Genomic DNA, 17,282 nt, shown 5'->3' with positions numbered 1-17,282 from the left:
ACATGATCAGATTTTTAGATAAGTTAATAGCAAACTCTCATAGGTCTAGGAAACTTGAATTTAGGCCTGGTTTGGGGACAAAATTAGACTTGGTTTCCCCAACAAATGTCCTATAGACTGAAACAGGGAGACTGCAACTATATTGATGGTGTTTAATCTCTCAGCAGTTTTAGATAGAATTAATCAAAATTTGCTCCTCCATTTCTGTGTGAGTTTGAAACTGGGGGCAATACAATATTGTAATTCCATTCCTAATGCAAGAATGCTTCAGAGACTAATACTGGGAGACTGTACTTCTGCATACTATTGTGCGATGTCTCAAGATCTATTTTTTTCTCCAGGACTATTTAAGATGTATATGATACTGCTGGTAGAGTGGAGAGGCTTATCAAGACTCTTGAGGCAAAGTATCAATATCCTGATGACCCTCAGCTCTACTTTTCCTAACATCTGAATGAGCAAATGTTCTGCACTATTCTCACTGTACAATAAATTCAATGAGTACCAATACATTCAGGCTGACTTCTGATAGGACAGAGACTATGTGCTGTCTAAATACAAAAATTGGGAGGGAGGTGTTCTAGATTAGCATATATGCAGTGATTACATGACTGTGGGGATGTTGTGATGGTCGTGGGAGGACCTGTCGTAAATCACTTTTTTCAATGTCATTTTAGCTTTGAACAGTCATCACATGAATAGTTGTAAGTGGAAGACTACCTGTATAAGTATTTTATGCAGCACCCCTGTGATATATCCGGGGTCCTCAACCTTGGCAACTTTAAGACTTGTGGACTTCAACTCCCAGAATTCTAAGAGTCGAAGTCCACAAGTAGAGGACCCCTGTGATACATGAACATTCTTAACATTTTCAACAGCTATCTTTCTGATTATCTTTTTTGATAAGAGTTGAGCTTTCGTGTTTCTGTTCTTTCATGCCCATATAATGTATTCCAACAACCATTTAGAAATCAACAAAAATATTTTAATTTCCCCATTTCCCTCTATATGCAGTATAGAAGAATATTCATCTTTTCACTGAAAGTTGAAATTTTTTTATCTTCTTAAATATAATAAGCATACTAACTTTGATTAATATACAAGTAGTCCTCGACTTATAAACACAACTGAGCCAAAACTTTCTGTTGCTAAGTAAGACAGTTATTAAGTGAATTTTGCCCCATTATACGACCTGCCTTGCCACACTTGTTAAGTGAATTACTGCAATTATTAAGTTAGTAACAGAATTGCTAAATGAATCTACTTCCCCATTGACTTTGCTTGTCAAACAGTTGCAAAACGTGATCACATGACCCTAGGACACTGCAACTGTCATAAATATGAGTTGCCAAGCAGCTGATTTTTGATCATGGGGATGCTGCAATGGTTGTAAGTGTGAAAAACAGTCATAAGTCACTTTTTTCAGTGCTGCTGTAACTTTGAATGGTCAATAAATGAACTCTTGTAAGTTGAGGACTACCTGTACTAGCCATGTCCTTTCTTAAACAGAGATATTTCTGCTTGTTCTTTTTGCATATAAGACCCTAAATAACTTGAGATCAGAATTCCTGGCAGATTCCCTTCTATGACACAGACCTGATACAGACCTTACTAAAGCTGTGAAATGAAGTCATGTTGTTTCTGTCACAACTATCAGGCTGTAACCTTATGGTTAGGCAGATGATCAGATTTCTTCATAGTCATATCCACTCCATTCCAGCCAGTTATGGAATGCTTTCTAAATAATTATATCAATGATCAGCAGAGATCTAGCTGTCACAAACCAGTACTTGGACACTGTCAAAGTACTGGTTTTTGAGATAGTGTAGGCTTTCCAGCATTCTAATGCAGATGATGATGATGATGATGATGATAATAATAATAATCATATCGATATTACAACAGATAATTTAATATAATATTTACATTAGATAGTGATGTATTTTCAGTTATAATCTTTAAAAGTAACAGAATTATTCACATTCACTTCATTTATTTGACAAAAAAGAATTACTGAATAGGCATGCATGAACAAAAATGTTTTCTGATCAACAATATTTTCCTTATTTTTGTTTCATTTAAAAAAGAAGCAGATCTCAAATTTTCTCTGCATTTTCTGCTACAAAAGCAACATAATGTACAAAGAAACTAAGATTTGCTCTTTTGCTAAATCTGAATTTGAATAGAGATCCCTTTCCTTAGACAACAGTGAAAAATTTCCCAAATAAAGGACAAGATCTGCACTTACTCTTGGCTGTGAAGTGCTCTCAAATTAAATCAGTTTGAAGTGGTTTTCATTAAGATGGATTGAGTGTGGCATCGTGAGAAACACTTTATCAAATGCAGTGTTTTACTTAGTGATTAACTATATACCAGTTGATGAAGCTCCCCAAATCCTTCATAATCCCACCACTCCAATAAACATTTAATGAGCATATAAGTTCAAAAAGCCCAGCAGAGGATTTAAACTTTCAATCTTGTTTTTATTTACTCTTCCAACTCAATTTCTCACTTCAAGTTAAGATTGCTATTGCTTGAAGCTCATCTGTTGCCCTGGTAAAATTAAGTGCCCTGCACATCAGGACAAAACATATAGGTTCAGATTATAGTTTTTGCAGAGATAGAATAAGAGAAGATAGATAGATAGATAGATAGATAGATAGATAGATAGATAGATAGATAGATAGATAGATAGATAGATAGATAGATAGATAGGCAGGCAGGCAGGCAGGCAGGCAGGCAGGCAGGCAGGCAGGCAGGCAGGCAGGCAGGCAGGCAGGCAGGCAGGCAGGCAGGCAGACAGATATTCTTTTTTAAATAAAGTTGCTAATGTTCAAAAATATTGCTAAAGAAACCTCTTCAGAAAAACTGCAATCATAAAGGACAATGAATAGTAATAATAAGACAAACCCGCGATGCATCAATTTACTTTTTTACTCTGTAATTGTTATATTAATCTACAGAATAATAAATATCACACAGGGAATTAAGTATTCTCAAATATTTAATCCCTTGGGGAAGAAAAAGTGTACAATTTTTATTGATGTTTACAAGTTTTTACAAAATGAATATATGCTGTTAGAATGCATGCAAATGATCAAGGTTGACATTTCTGTAATATCACGTTATATTTAAATATTTAGATTTTTGATTGTATATAGTAAATATTTTTCCCTTGGATCTTAATGGGTGGAATCATCATGATGCTTGTTAGATATTAAGACACTGAGTACTGAGAACAAAAAAAAAAAAAGGATGCTGCTTGATATTGATTAGCCTTACATTAAGCATCTAAGCTATTCTGTACTTTATATGTAAATAGGGATATTAATTCATTTATTATATATAAGCTATTTCTTGTGTATGAGGACCAGTTTGATGTAGGCATCAAGCTAGAAACTGAGAGACGGTGACTTGTAATTCTGCCTTAGACACAAAGTCAACTGGTGATCTTGGCTTAGTCACTCTTTCACTGCTCAAGGAAGTTGGCAATGGCAAACCACTTCTGAAAAACCTTACCAAGAAAACTACAGGGATTTGTCCAGGCAGTTGCCTGGACTTAAAAACTGATTCAAAGGAACACAAAAAAACCCAATTTCATCAAATATGTAATTAAGATATTCTTACATTTTACAGTATAATAATGCACAACTTTGAACTTTCTCCCATGGTAATAATGAAACTCAGAATATTAATTTATTTATTATGCAAAAAAATCCACAGCTTTCATCTCATTCTTCATTACTGTCTCAGAAAAGATACATATGCTTTCATAACCAACTTTCTGGGAACACAAAACTGTTCTACCAGCTACCTAATACTACCATGTTTCCCCGAAAGACCTACCCCGAAAATAAAACCTAGCTTGATTTTTAGGGGTGGGCCTTATATAAGCCCTATGCCAAAAATAAGCACACACCTAAAAACCAAGCTAGGGTGGAGCTTACCATTGCAGCCAGGCCTCCCATGAATCGACACTTGCCTCACCTTGGTCCACTTTTTCTGCAGCCGAAAGAGCAGCTTCATTCTGCAGCTGAAAATGGAGCTCTGGCTTGCATTTTGCAGTCAGAGACCTTTCTGGAAGGCCTATGTAGCCCAAAACCAAGCTATGGATTCAGTCCATAGCTCGGTTCTCAGCTGCAGAGGCTTTTCCAGAAAGGGCCAGCTGGACGGGGCTGTTGGTGCTGCTGCTACGAAGTGAGTGGAAAAGACACACACACCCCGAAAATAAGACCTGGTGCTCTTTTGGAGGAAAAAAAATAAGACTGGGTCTTATTTTCGGGGATATATGGTATTACCAGTATTTCTCCATTGAATGAAGACTCTTTAATCCAGTGAAAATCAAGCATTTTTCAGAAAATTAGCTTTCACTTTTGCAGTCCTTTGCATTATTTCCCAGATTGTTTCAATAATCTGGGAAGGGATGCAGAAGACAGTGGATTGGCCAAAAATTAGTCCTTTCCAGTCGATGGCAGAAGCCACAACCAATTCAAAATGTTTTTGTTACTGAGCGAACACTACTCCATGCCCAATTTTCAGAAGAGACCTAGCAGCAGTAGCATAAAACTGCAAAGTACATTAATATGGCAAAAATTTAGAAGACATTTTTATACTGAGTTCCTTTGCCATCTGAATAATATAGTATTTAAAATGTACTTACATCTCTAGCTTTCCCATAGAATGCCTCTTGAAAGGCAGCTTCTAAAGATCCAATAAAAAATACTGGATGGCAGTCACCATATCTGTTTCAGTCCAAAATGTTTCAGTTAGTTTTTTTATAGTTTTTAATAACAAAAAGACAATACTATTTTTCCCCAAAATCACATATCCATAATAATAATTCCATCATAATTATTATATATCTAAATATCAGTATATGTAATATACATTCATTGAAAATATTTTTTTTTAAATTTCAGACTAAATTATATTGTAAAATTGAGCACTGGAAAGGGGATAAGGACTTTTATTCTTCATCATAAAAAAGACTGACATTTTTAGAAATCTGAAATTGACATGGCTCCATTGAGGCATTCTTTTAATTTAGCAATTAGTGTAAGCCTTCATGTTAAAGAATAGAATTCTTCTTTAGTTGTTTAATTCTTTTCTCAAAGATAGTGGTGGATTTAATAAGGGTAAACTTAATGGAAAATGCAGTTTGTTTATTTATTTTAAATTAGTTTCTTTACTAGACCATACAGCCAATGACCAGCAAGTAAAAAAAAACAATTACAAGAGAATAAGATATAATGAAAATATAATACAAGACAAAAAGAAAACAGAAGCCTAAAATTATAGAATATCAGAGAACTGGTAACAAGATATCAACAGCATCAGGGGAAAACCTTTTACTTCTGATTGAGATAGCAGCCGATAAGAATTTAGCCTCTCTGTTTGCAATAAATGGGTTCTGATCCTGCACGAGACATAAAGCTTCTCTCTCAGAGTAGAACTGAGTTATATTAAAAGTGGATATTAAAAAGGTAGAGTGTACAACGTCATAGAAGAGACGGTGGGGGGAAATGGGAAAAGTTGAAAATACTCAAACCGCAAGGACATTCTCTTTACAAAAGGGATTTTCTACTTCCTCCCCTCCAATACTTGAAATGTTGAAATGGACAAGCCAAAAATGGTGTAGCAAAAGCAAGACTGAATAGATACTTAGCAGGAACAAGGTGGTTCTAGTCTGTGACTAAATTGGTTGTAGTCAGTGAGAATCACCAATAACCCTTAGATCCAACTATCCTGCTGCATTATAAATTCACTGGCAGGTTTCTGTCCTGATTTTCTCTAAACCTAAAGAACTACATCCAAAGAGAAACTATAGAAACTTAAATTGGAAAAATGTTTGACTTCAGTTGTTAAGGGGAATTGTCAAAGAGCATTAAGGGGGTCAGTGAAGAAAAAAATTAACTAGTAAGAGAGGTGACAAGTGCAGGCTCTTTTCTCAAGGAAAAACATTCCTGATTCAACACATATCAGAGCATTTGAGATACAACTGAAAGAAAGTGGACACATTCTTGGAATGGACAATCTCTAAGGTATTGAAGATGTTATAAATGCATACTTATGCACTATTAAACATCTTTGAAAAAGTTTAAGCTTTAAACAGCGTTATGGAGCAGGGAGGCAACACTCCCGGAGCCCAATATGTCTTGGTGTTGTTATTATCTTGTCAGATATAGCTTAATTTGTTCCTGCCAGGTTGTAACCCTGGAATATAACGGTCAAATATTTAAAGGCAGAAACTTATTCAATGTGATGGTTATCAATGCAACAATGGTGTTTTCAGCACCTCTGTCTCTGAGAATACCATAATTTTAGCTTTAGAATAATTAATTGTGAACATTTCCTCCCTTCAAAAATCTGCCAATACCCAAAGACTTCTAAGGGTAATCTGAGAAAGTGAAAGGATTGATGTATCAATTGTATAAAAGCAGCATTACAAAATATCTTGTTTTGAGTTTGTGGGTTTATATGTGTAAAAGTTTCTTTTGGTTAAGGCTGTTATGACAGAATTCAAATAGGTATTACATTGAAGTGGGTCCTGTTTCATCCCTTTACTTATTGGGATATCTGTAGTAAGGTACCCAGCATTGTCATATCTAACCTGGCTGATGGTACTTTCATGTAACATCTTGATTAGATAGAGAAGCCATTGATCTATAAAGATGCATGATAGCGTCTACAAGAGCAGGTCACCCGAAATGGATCTTCAATAAGGTTTACTTGGGACATCAGGATGGACTCAACAGTTGGTTCCTCTCATTAGGTAATACTGCCATAAATTGGCCTCTGGGGAGTAATATGCTTCTGTGTCTGGTATCTGTTAGCAGTTGAACTGAAGGATACTGACGACAGCTTTGGTGTGCTCAGTGTTCTGATCAGGAAAGTGGGATTTTGTAAGAGATGCAAAGTCTGTTGATTGCAGGTGAGTTTCAGATGGATTTGCAGTTAGCTTCTAGGTACAGTCCTACTTTAAAAGTCTCCTTTTGGTGTAAGAGGACGGCAAGAGATTGAGTCATCATCCGTGCCAATCCTTCTAACTTAAAGAGTAATTCAATTATTTGAAAAGTTCTCATTCTTGAAGCAAGGATGGGAATGCTGAAAAAAGGTGAACTATTTTCTGACCAGGATGACTTGGAAGCCAGGTAACTTGTATTAAGACTATTGTTTGTAACTGGCAGCAAAGAGTTGCCTTAACGTGTAGCAAAAAGTCCATCTTGCAATATTAGTGTTATTAGTTAGGGCTGCTAAAAGTAATTGTCTGTTTTTGTAAACAAGAAATGAGTCCTCTTTCATAGAGGGGACATCAAGGTAATCATCTTTTTGTGGGTGTCAGCCCCTTGAAAAGTCAAATATACTGGTGGCTCAACTAGGAGGCAAGAAGGCGAAATTTCTTTGATAGTGAGCTAATAATATATGCCTAGACTTAGAGAACTGCATGTTATTCAGAAAATGCACATTTTAAAAAACCCTCGGGCAAAGGAGGATATTTCAAAGTGGCAAAATATGTAGTTCATTGAAAATATATTTTTAAATATTACTCAAACAAGGTTTCCAAATATTCACATATTTGTTCTGCCCCTTTCTTAAATATATGAATTAATCTGAATCAAAATTAAATCTTCAAAACCAAAATATCAAAACTCTGAAAAAATGAACTGCATGGAGTCACATTACCTAAATAAACTTCCAAGTGATCTATTTATTTATTTGACTGGATTTAGAGACTGCCCAACTTCCAACAATTCGGGGTGGCTTGTGTTTTTAATGGTAGGAAACAATTAAAGGGAAGGGAGGGGAAAAAAAGTCTTGTTCTGACAGAAAAAATCTTTTTTAACTTGGCCAACATGGAAAGAGTAGAACATAAGTAGGACCTCCAAGAAGATTGCAACCATAAAAAAAAATTCATGAAATAGATTGTTGCTCAATTCCAACACGAAAAAATACCTTTCATTGTCTGAAAGCCATTTATTTCTATGCCAAGTAGAGGAGACTGACATTGAGAAGCAGAATGCAATGAGCTGGCCTGTGGTTTCAGATCATATTCCCATGCTGAAGTGTGTGACAGGGAAACGAAAAGAAAAATAAATGGGAGGCTCAAACTGAAAATGAACTATACTTTAGATTTGCAAGTCCATTTCTCACGGAAAGGCAATGGAACTTTCAGGTCTCCACCTGATATTTTGTTACCTTATACAAACAAATACCGCACAAAATTTAAGCATGGTATATGCATGTATTAGAATTCGTTGGGAGAAGCTTGCTACCCTGTTTCGTGCAAAAGGAAGCAATGGTGATGATGATGATATACATGTATAGATTGTACTTAATTATAAATCTAACCTTGAAGAAAATTCTGCTGTGAATTGTAATAAGGCATCTCCTTCATTTTCAGCATTTTCCGGCACTACAGAAGGAAAGGAAAATATTGCAAGTAAATCTTAACGGGCAGGTTTAAAATATTTCCTTTACCATTTAGCCAAATTTTATGCTAGCTCTGCTTATCTATTTAATGAAAAGAAGATGAACTATTCTTTGAAGATGAATGAATGAATACAATACTATAATCTGTCAATACTATAATCTGAAAATACTAAGCAATTTATAAGTGGCATAACTTGATACAATAACTGACGCCCCTGTAAGCGACTGAACCCAATTTAAGGTGCTAGTATTAGCCTATAAACAGAAAATGGCTTATTACAAAGATTGCCTTTTTTCAATAAAATACAAAATGTACATTAAGATTAACTGGGAAGGTCCTGCATCTAGTGGCTCCAGCTTATAATGCAGAGCCATGAGTTGAATCTTCTCTACAACAGTGTCCCAATTACGGCACTTTCTCCAAGTGATAATTAATTGTCTTCTTTCAGAAACCAACTAAAAACACGACTGTTCATAGACATAGCCCTAAAAATTACCATTTCCTGGCTTTTAACCATCTTGGCTGATGAAAACTTATCAGAAACTTAAAATCTGCACTATTGTTATTTTCTCAGCTGTTATTTAGGTTATTTATAATTTGATATACTGTTATAAAGCGTTGTAAGCAAGTTATGTATTTGGAATAGGCGGCACAAAAATTCAATAAATAAATAAATATAAATGGAATTAATTAATTAATGATTATGTAAAGCATTAGTAGACATAAAATATGTGTTTCTTCTATTTTTAATACTATATACTATAATAATGTCATATTCTGTTAAAATATGTGTTATAATGAGAAGATCAGCAGAACACAGGAGCTACTGAAATGTATTATAGTATCTTATGGGAGGAAGTTGATGCATATGAAGACCAACTTCAGCTAAAGAACTGGCAGCTTTGATGTCACATTTTTGTGTATATAATAATAACAAAATAGAAGAGAAAGAATTGGAGAAAATCATAAAATACAAATACCTACAAATAAAAATAGAATGACAATAGCAAAAAAAACAAAGATAGTACTGATAGTAAAAGGTGCATTGGATGCATCCGAAAACATCTGGAACATCATTTGAACACTATTAGCACTGACAACATCACTATCAGTCAGATGCAAAATGCAGCTTACATCAGGGGTGTCAAACTGCCAGCTCATGGGCTGGTTGCACCATACAGAGGTCACGCCCACCTCAGTTCCAGCAATGTGAAAAAAGTCATGATACGTCGCAACACGTCACATGATGCGACGAGTTTGACACCCATGGCTTACATCATGCAACAATTCCTGTTACACACCATGAAACAACTTCTACCTATCCCAGGTCCTTGTGAAGGACATAATAAGTGGATAAAAATACCAAAGTCAGTCTAATGCTATATGACCAACCATAGTAATAATAATTGTACTGGTGGACAAAAATGCCAAATCCAGTCTAGACATCTGGCTGATTGTGCAACTAGCAATAACTGTACTGGTAGAGTTGCTTGATGGCAATATGTGCAGCATATAAATTTGCTAAATAAATAAATAAACAATACAATATAATACAATACCATTACCTATAATGGTTATTAATTTGTATTTGAAAATTAATACACCCAATTAATAGCTTTTTAAGTCAACCAAAAGGCTTTTCTAAAATATCTATTCAATAAATTAACAGAATAAAAATTTCAAACAGATACAGGTAAAATTTATTCACTAAAAATGTAAGTTTATTTGATTTAACCTAATCTGTTAATAGCAAAAAATACAAGACTCTGCCATTACTAATATCACAATAAAAATAGCATTCAGTGAAATAATCATGTTTATTCATGACCTTAAATAATTTTTGTTATTAATGAAAGTTAATAGTTCCTGAAAATCTCATTCCCATTTACTGGTTATTTGCCCAGAACACTTTTATATAATTTGCAACTTCATTTCCTTCTTTTTTTAAAGTTAATTTTGTATAAGAAACAGATTATATTCTCTATTATCTCTATTATATCACCCCAAGAAAGTCACACTGTAGTCTCAAAATGTATGCACAAAATCATTGAACACTGAAAAAAAAACTGTTTTCTCTCCCCATCCCCTGTTTGTCCAAAGATGGGCTTATACTATTCACAATACATAGTAATACTTACTCATTGGAGATTTTCTCAGTGCAGATGATGCCATACCAAACATCTCTCCATCATCCACCCCAAATTCAGTAGCATCTTCAAAATCATCTCCATCACTGTCACTAACCATATGTACATCTGTGCATTGCTAATTTAGTAAAATTGATAATAATAAGCCAATTATTGAAGAAACAAATGTCAATAGTAAGTTTCCATGTTTAAATCTAAATGTCACCAAATTTTCATCCAAAATCTTGAAATAAAATTTCATTTATTTTCTAATAAGTAAACAAGAAGCATGCATACTTTTTGAAAATCAGTGCAAATAATATAAGAAATTTTAAGTTTTTTAGAATTTTAGCAGTTATTTTTTATTTATATAGTAAAGAAATATTATTACACTAATGTCTTATTCTTTAGTTTCATTGTAACATCTTTATCAAATAATATCAAACAGCAGATATTATGCCATAAGGTCAAAGATAAGCCATTTCATTTTCAACAAAACTTTAATAAAAGTTTATCTGCCAACTGTGTGGGAAGAAGGGGTTGTCTTACCTCTTCTGATTGTTCTCTAGTTTGTGCTGGTGAAGACCTTCTTCCAACTGTAAGTCGATGGCAAGGATAAGAGATTCCTGAGGCTGCTAAAGTAATCTAAACAGAAGACATGTATTATTGAATTATCTATCAGATTTTGTTAAGCATCAAAAATCAAACTGCAGTAGACGTAAATATCAAGATACATTCTTTTTTAAAAATAAGAGTATTTTCAACCCTCTCCTTTTCATAGAGAGACTATAGGAATCTAGAATGAGAAGAAAAATGTTCAGAGAAAGGTAGGATAGCAATCTAAAACTAATGCGGTTGTCAGTGCTTCTATAATAGATTTTGTTTTGCAGTTAAGAATACTACTGTTGCTGTTAAGAAAAATCAAGCTTTTGATAGTGAGTGCCATACCATGTGCACTAATCAAACAGATGGTAAGGCTGAAGAGGAACTCAGACACAAAACAGGTTATGTAGAAAACAAACACTGGGTCAATCAAAAAGGACTCATGGTCCTTTGGTATAATGCCTATATACCAATGCCTAAAGTATGAGGAATAAACAGGGTGAATAAAAATCCAAGTACATGAGGGCAGATATGATATCACTGCCATTATGGAAACTTGGTGGGATGAAACCCATGAATGGACTATACAGCTACAGGGATTTAAATTGTTTGAAAGGAACAGACCCAATAAAAGAGGAGGTGGAGTTGCGCTATATAATATATATAATAACTATATCTCTACAGAAATACAGCAGAACAATGATGAAAACCATCTTGAATGCATTTAGATCAATATAAAAGGAAAAAAGAATGACATTGCCACAGGTGTATACCACAGACCACTTAACCAAATAGAGGAAATAGATGAACTTTTGCTAGTCAGTTAACTAAAGTATGTAGGAAGCACACCACAACAGCAATGGGGGACTTTAACTACCCTGACATCAACTGGGGGACAAACTTTGTACCTAGTGGAAGGTCAAACAGATTTCTGACAATCCTAGCAGAAAACTTTGTCTCCCAAAAGGTAGTGAAGAGAACTAGAGAGTCAGCCATACTGGATTTAATTCTCACTAACAGAAACAAAATGATAGAAGACATTGAAGTACAGGAACCTTGGGGGGAGTGACCATGAAATATTGGAATTCAATATTATACAAGCACAAGCAATAAAGCAAAGTCAAACTAGAGTCTTGGACTTCAAGAGAGCTGATTTCATTAAACCCAGATACAGCCTGAAAAGGATTCCATGGATGAAAATCCTCAAGGGGAAAACAACCCAAGAAACTTGGGACACTTTGAAAAGCTAGATTATATAAGCCCAGTCTAGCACAATGAAGAAAAAAAATAAGAGATCTCAAAAGAAGGAAACAATTGGTCCATTAATGGGAGAAAATGGCAAGAATGTGACAAGAGCAGGGACAAAGCAGAACTGTTGGATTCATTTTTTGCATCTGTCTTTACACAAAAGGAAAAAAATAGTCCAACCTATAAAAAAAAATCCTGTAAAATGCAGATTAGGAAGGCAAGTCAAAATAACCAAGAAAAGGGTAAGAGAACTCCTATCCATTCTAGATGAGTTCACTGAACTATATTTTTCAAAGATCCTGGAGCACCAGGGAACTATCAGATGACTGGAAAAGGGCTGATGTAGTTCCCATCTTTAAAAAAGGGAAAAAATGGATCCAGGAAACTACAGACATATCAGCCTGACATCAATACTTGGGAAAATCTGGAAAAGATGATCAAGCAAAGAATCTGAGAACATCTAGAGGCAAACAAAATCATAACCAAAAGCCAATGCAGGTTTTTCAAGCAATATCTCCATCAATGATTTAGACGAGGGGATAGAACGGGAACACATCAAATTTGCAGATGACACCAAACTGGCAACAATAGCCAACACTCCAGAAAATAGGCTCGAGGTACAGAAGGATCTTGACAGACTTGAACACTGGGCCCAATCTAACAAAATGAAATTCAATGGTGAGAAAAGTAAGGTTCTACATTTAGAAAAACCAAATACAGATATTGAATAGGTGGTATCTGGCTCAATAGTAATAACTGCAAGAGGGATATTGGAGTTCTAGTGGACAAACACTTAAATATGAGCAGTGTGCAGCATGCTAAAAAAAGCCAATGTAATTCTAGGCTACATTAATCAAAATCACGTGAAGTGTTAATACCACTTTATAATGCCATGGTAAGACCATACTTGAAATATTGCATCCAGGTTTGGTCGCCATGATATAAAAAAGATGTTGAAACTCTAGAAAGAGTGCAGAGAAGAGCAACAATTAGGGGACTGGAGACTAAAACATATGAAGAACAATTGCAGAAAATGGTATGTCTAGTTTAATGAAAAGAAGGACTAAGAGTGACATGATAGCAATGTTCCAATATCTAAGGGGCTGCCACTAAGAAGAAGGGATCAGCCTATTCTCCAAAGACCTGAAAGCAGGACAAGAAGCACTGGATGGAGAGAAACAATTTAGAACTAAGGAGAAATTTCCTGACACTTAGAACAATTAATCAGAGAAACAACTTGCTTCTAGAACTTGTGGGTGCTCCAACAACGGAAGTTTTTAAGAAGAGATTGGACAACCATTTGTTTGAAATGATATAGGGCTTTCTGCTTGAAAAAGTAGTTGGACTAGAAGACCTCCAAGGTCCCTTTCAAATCTGTTATTCTGATATTCTGTTAAGATACAAGAAGGTAAAATGGGATGGGATGAAAGTACAGAAACTGAGTAAAATAAGGGAAAAAGATATTGAATAGAATCAGTAGTAATGTTTTAAAGCTCTTATCAATGGAAGATATCTAGATACTTCAGAAATTTGAATAATACACTGTAATTTGTGAATGTATAATCACTGTTTACCACTCTATGTATAGAAAAAATGTCATAGTTAAAAAAAGACTAAAGTGTAGTTCTGTTCATCTACTGATGAATATAACTGGTCTCAGAAGGTAAAGCTGGAAGCTGAAAGTTTGATGTTTAGCTTGGTCAGAATGAGCTGAAATAATTTCTTAAAAATAATAACTTTCAATTATTTTCAGGTTCACTTTAGTAGTAAACCCCTTCTTTGTTGTATCTATTTCCATTTCTTTGACACGCAAATGGATATATAACTACCTTAAGGTATCTCCCCTGTTCCCTACCATGTAAATATGAGTATATAGCCTTGGTTAATAAGCTGCTATGCGATCAAGTTCCTTCAAGGTAAAAATGCACATATTATTGAAAACGAAGACATCAACAATGAATTGTGTCAAAATCAGTTTATTACAGTAACATTTTAAAATTGATTAATTTTTCCATTTAAAACACAGAAAATGTTCTACCTTCCATGTCACTCTATATATAATCCAAAGCCTGGCAAATACATTGGGAAAAACTCCTTTTTATTCCCAATTCAGGGTATTTTTAATCACTTATGAGCTAGAACTCATAAAAGCCTTAATTTCCTTCAGGTTAAAGGAAGCTGATTAAGTGTGCTAACTAACCAAGTGAGTGTTGACCTGCCTGGACTAGCCTGTTGACACATTCTTGTAGCAAGGTTAAATAACAATTTAGTCACAATTTTAAAATCACAGAGTTAAAAGGAAATGACTATTTTTGAATAAATGAAATATTAATGCAGACATTTATGTCAAGCTCAATTATCAGTGAAACTCTTTCATACCTAACACAGAATCTACACTCACTTTTGCAATGGTGACACTGCTATTTTCATCATGTTTTGTTCAGTATGTTGTTGGGCTCTAGTATATAAAAATAAATTCCTCATGTGAATTTTTGCCTATATAGCTAAATATATCCAAACCTTCTAAGTAGCACACTAAAAGTGACCAATGTGAACACATTTAAGTACACTTGTCATTGTGATTAAGTAATTAGAGCCAAAATCTCACAATGAATAGCTTCTAATTTTCACTGGCTTTATCCAGATTTAGGAATGCTTGGTAGAATAAAGCTTAAATGACTAAGTATTATCAAACTGAGACTTTATCTTTAAAAAGTAAGAGCATTTAAAAAAAGACAGACAAGTGAACATGGTGCTGGTCATTTGATGCTCCTTTGTTCCATAAGATCAATAGGTTTTTAGATAAAAACAGAATATCCTTTTTTCTTTTTTATTCATATTTTACAAGATATGGAATTGGGAAGAGGGATCAGCATGAATCATCCCTATATGATCAAATATGAATTTCAACTACTAGAATTTTGAACTCAACGGAGTAATCAGTAAGCATTTTTAGATTAAAAGTTTATACAACTGAAAGGGGAAAGCCAACATGGCATTTAATATTAGGAGATAATTAAGATTCCAGAGTTATTATGTTTTTATATCCATGTATCTGCAATATTAACATTTCAATTTTATACTTTTTAACACTTTAATCCATTAATGCATTTAATAATTATCACTATCACTGCTAAAATAGCTGTTGTTAAAAATGACAACATTCAAAGCAAACTATGAATTTAAGCAAACCATTCCCACCCAATAAAAGAAAGACTAGATATAAACAACAATCCTTCATACTACCTAGGTTTACCAGTGATAGATAAAACTTTTTAAAAGCCTCTGAAATCAATCCTGATTTTTTTACTCCAATGAATATTTGCATGTAACCTACATGTGTATATGCATGCACAGACATGTGTTTATGTACAATGGCTAGAGACCACACTACAAATAAGTAACATTAATTGAATTAACTATAATTAAAAGTAATTACCTGTAAAATAAAGCAATCAATTTGCAAAACAATAGACATCCTATCTAAAAATCCAGCCTTAATAAATTCTTTAACATTCAAACTGGACCACTTCACTCTATCAGAGATTGACAGACTATGGAATTCTGGACTCAACAGGCATAAATCTTTATAAATCATATTGAGTTTTAGTGAGTTTCTGCAAAGGAAAATATCTTCATCCAGCAAGACTCCACAAACTGAATTTTGGGAATTTCCTGAAGTATTGTTGTGAAGAACAACAATAAAGAAGGATTTCCCGCGCAGATATAAATTCTCCACTCTTGCAGGGCTTCAAAATGAAGGTAATCTAATTTGATTTCACTACTTGCATCTCTGGTCTATTTATTTGCTATCTACAGTACCTTTACTGTTACCATATCCTCAACACATTTAAGAGGATGCCGACCTCCAACTCATAGGTAATTATTTAGGGAGGAAAATAAAAACATAACCCTTTAGAAAGTATTGAGATTAAAAAGAACAAGTAAAAATAATCCTAATTATTTCCGCAAAAGATTTAATGGTAGTAATGTATTTATTTATTAATAGTGTTTTTGTTATTTATGCACTTATAACTAAATGTAGTATGGATAAATAAAACAACAATTGATACCACAGTGCATTCCAATGAATTATAACATAATATAAAATAAGGATGTCCAATACAGGCTAATAATATTAAGGCTAATAATATTAAGTTCTATATAATCCATATATTGTTACAGGTAACTATGTATGTATGATTGTATGTATGTATGTATGTATGTATGTATGTATGTACTGTATGTACTGTATGTATGTATGTATGTTTATTTTCAAGCAACTTCACAAGGACCTATGAAAAAGGAGAGTTTAGTGCTTTTTTTAAACCCTTAAGTGAGCCAATTACATGCACCTTCCCAGAGGGAATTGATTCCAAAGAATCAAAGCCATTTAAAAAAAAGTTCTTAATCATGATATACCGTAGCTGTTGTAGAAAGCAATAGAATCAAATAAACTTTGCCTGATAATCAGGTCAAGTTCATATGAAATACGAGGTCTTTCAATTAACAGGGTGTGTCATCACAGCATTTTGTTTTCGTATCTTCTCAATCTTCCAGCCAACTTAATCATTAGTGGTCAAAAAAAGAGCAAAATAAGGAAGGTTTGTACCAATAACAATATTCTGGATACAATTCAAGGTGTGGAGAGAGAGAGACAGAGAGAGAGAGATTGCATTTTGCATGTTTTGATAATTCATCACTAGTTTTTAGAAGTTAAAAGAGCACTTGGCTGTATTTTGAATTAATATTCAATTCTAGATTATTCATTTAAGAATGAAACTAATCTCCAACAGGGCTAACATAGACCTTTTCCTTCTCTAGGTCAGTTGCTTCTCCTAAGTACAACTTCTTACCAAAATTCAGCAACTGAT

The 17,282-nt window shown here is 34.1% G+C and overlaps 1 protein-coding gene across 1 annotated transcript in view; it reads right to left on the bottom strand.

Annotated features, from left to right (window-relative positions):
• FAF1 (Fas associated factor 1) overlaps positions 1–17,282 on the bottom strand; it is a 183,376-nt gene that overhangs the window by 61,210 nt on the left and 104,884 nt on the right. The window contains exons 9-12 of the mRNA XM_015810912.1: positions 11,107–11,202; positions 10,570–10,696; positions 8,350–8,413; positions 4,661–4,742 (exon numbers count right to left, since the gene is read on the bottom strand). Coding sequence (XP_015666398.1) covers positions 4,661–4,742; positions 8,350–8,413; positions 10,570–10,696; positions 11,107–11,202 — 369 coding nt within the window. The remainder of the gene's footprint in view (positions 1–4,660; positions 4,743–8,349; positions 8,414–10,569; positions 10,697–11,106; positions 11,203–17,282) is intronic.

Source organism: Protobothrops mucrosquamatus, unplaced genomic scaffold (genome assembly GCF_001527695.2).
Source record: "Protobothrops mucrosquamatus isolate PMUCROS unplaced genomic scaffold, P.Mucros_1.0 scaffold24, whole genome shotgun sequence".
NCBI classification, from domain to species: Eukaryota; Metazoa; Chordata; class Lepidosauria; order Squamata; family Viperidae; genus Protobothrops; species Protobothrops mucrosquamatus.
This window is presented reverse-complemented; position numbering and strand designations above follow the sequence as displayed.